The sequence below is a fragment of the Bidens hawaiensis genome, unplaced genomic scaffold, assembly GCF_021521415.1.
Source record: "Bidens hawaiensis isolate Kalapana, Puna unplaced genomic scaffold, B.hawaiensis_p1.1 tig00044713_1, whole genome shotgun sequence".
NCBI lineage: Eukaryota > Viridiplantae > Streptophyta > Magnoliopsida > Asterales > Asteraceae > Bidens > Bidens hawaiensis.
Genome location: NW_027497940.1, coordinates 106998 through 109780, shown reverse-complemented (window position 1 = coordinate 109780; position 2783 = coordinate 106998). Strand labels below are relative to the sequence as shown.

Here is a 2783-nt window from a genome sequence, read left to right as displayed (position 1 = left end):
TAATCGTCAACTGAAATGTTGGAAGTGCTGGTCAAGTCGGCATATTCATTCCTGTTATCTTATATGGACTCCACAATTGAACTTTCCTAAAGCACAAAGAAAATATCATAATTCGCAAGCAACTAGTACACTGTACACAATTTCAAAAAGAAATCCATACCCTATACATTCTAAAACCATATAAAACAAACATATAATCGATCCCAGTAAGTAGTAGTTGTCATGTGATACGATAAGTCGATAACACAACTAAGCAAGTAGTACATCCTCGTATATCACATTAACTAAACGACGTTTGAACACGATACGTCATGTGTGATCACATGTCACATGTCCTATTATTATTATTATTATCATTAATATAAACATAGTTGATATCCTCAAATTTCAAGTCACTTTCTTTTGTGATGATATTCCCGTACATAGAGCACCTTGAATATGTCAATACGGGCCCCGGAATCCCATTAATCGACACCACCTTTAACCAATCACAGCCATCCAATAATGTCACCATCTTAAGCTCACACTTGATCCACGTATCTCATCTACCTGCCTTCAGATTAACACATTCACATTGTGGCATATTAATCTTCCACTCTCGGTTTCTTAACCCTCCGATCAGTCATCATCCAACGGCTATAATATCATTCACTTTCTCTCTCTGTCACCAATATCTTCCCGCCTTGTTTCATTCTTTTCACCCGACAAAAAACATTGAAGAAGAGAGTGTTTTCATTGCTTAGTTGCGACTTTCTTTCTATAGAAATGCAGGATCAAGCCGCGGCAACGAGCTCGGTCGTGCCGAGCCTACAGTCAAGTAGTGAAAGATCTTCGAGCTCGGCTCTTCAAATTAATGTGAAAGAAGGTAGAATTTTAGCCATTTTCTTGTTTTTATGCTATGAATTTGGTGATATGATCGGCATGTATGTATTTGGTGTTAGGATCAAATACAAATAGATTAAATTTGATAAACGTACAAATAACTAGAATATTTACTTTTTAGTTTTTCAACTAGAGCACGCTACTTTATTTATTTATTTTGAAATTACTCTAGTTGAAAACAGTATAGTAATAAATAACGATAGTTATTACGATACAATTTAACTTTTGAATTACAATAAATTTGGTGATCACATGTATAAATTCGATTTAGGATCACATACAAATAGATTTAACATTTTAAGGATACGAATAACTAGAGTATTAGTTTTCTGTTTTGGACTAGAGTGCTTTGCTTTATTTATTTATATTATAATTATGTTACTTCAAAACTGTATAACAATAATTACTCTAGTTATAGTTATTATTGTACAGTTTAGTTTTTGAATTAGAGCAAATTTGGTGATATGATCAGCAGGTATGTATTCAATGTGAGGATCAAATACAAATAGATTTAACATGCTAAGCGTTAAATAACTAGAATATTACTTTTTAGTTTTTGAGCTAGAGAATCCGACTTTATTCATTTATTTATTTATTTTTTGTAATTATTCTAGTTCAAAACTGTACAACAACAATTACTATACTAATAAGTTATTACTGTATGATTTAATTTTTGAATTAGATTAATTATTATCAACCTACTTCATTTTTTGGCGTAACTACTCTGTTTCAAAATTGTATAAATGGTATTGTAATAATTACTTTAGTTAGGTTAATTTCATTTGTGATTTGAGTAACGTGTGATAATAATAGGTATGGAGGGTGATGATGAGATTAGAAAGGTGCCAGAGATTGGTGGAGAAGCCGAACCAGAAGCCGTTGTAACATCAGGAACCGGCAGCGAACCAATGTCGGTTTCACAACCAGACCGCGTTCAAGTATCTACTGAAGGTACAAGGAGAAAAGGGAAAAGTCCGGCTGACAAAGAAAACAAGCGATTAAAGAGGTATTTAAAGGTTAACTTGTTACAAAAGTAACCAATATTAAGAATTTTATTGGAACTTTTGGAATGTTTAAACAGGTTGTTGAGGAATCGAGTTTCGGCTCAACAAGCAAGAGAAAGAAAGAAGGTGTACTTGAGCGAGTTGGAGGCACGCGTTAAAGAGTTAGAGAAGAAGAACTCGGAGCTTGAAGAGCGTATGTCGACTTTGCAAAATGAGAACCAGATGCTTAGACATGTATGTATATCATATCTTTTAGAAAGACAAATTTCTTTTACTTTTAGAGACTCCAACTTAAGACCTTTCTTTTATTATAATATATTGTTGTTATGATGCAGATACTAAAGAACACAACGGCTGGCATTCAAGAAAGGAAGTAGAAGTAGAATTGAAGTAGAAGTAGATTTTGTTTTAGAAGTAATTAGCACATGCTTTTTGCCGTTTCTTGTGTGTTAAGGAACATAAAATGGTGGTGGGGATGGCGATGTTGAAGCTTTTTTTGAGAATATTATTATATAATTATTTTAATGGTGGAATGTTTGTAAAGATATTTAATAAATTTAGATATCCATATAAATAAAATATTAAAATGGGCAAGTACTTTGGCCGATTTTATATAGTTCACAACTTGTCCTAAGTTTTTAAAGTTGTATAAGGTGTTAGTTTTGACACATGTTATAAGGACATAAAAATCTAGACTCTTACATTATTTTGGTACTTGTTACCTACCACAATGATCTTTCGGATCACTCAAGAAGTTTCGCGTGGGGTACATGCTTTTTGTGTTGTATTAGTGTTTAAGGATATTTTCTAGGAAAGACCATAACGAAGGAGAGGAGTATATGATACGGAGGAGAAAGAATGAAATTGATCAGAATAATCAACACAGCCTGTAGACGA

At 33.0% G+C, this 2783-nt stretch overlaps 1 protein-coding gene across 1 annotated transcript; it reads left to right on the top strand.

The window, feature by feature from the left end:
• Positions 1-586: 586 nt before the first annotated feature.
• Positions 587-2311, top strand: LOC143595138 (transcription factor HY5-like). The gene is made up of 4 exons (XM_077074250.1): positions 587-865; positions 1696-1888; positions 1964-2120; positions 2222-2311. Exons 1-4 carry the CDS (start codon positions 766-768, stop codon positions 2261-2263), a joined length of 492 nt encoding a protein of 163 aa, XP_076930365.1. The 5' UTR covers positions 587-765; the 3' UTR covers positions 2264-2311.
• Positions 2312-2783: the final 472 nt, after the last annotated feature.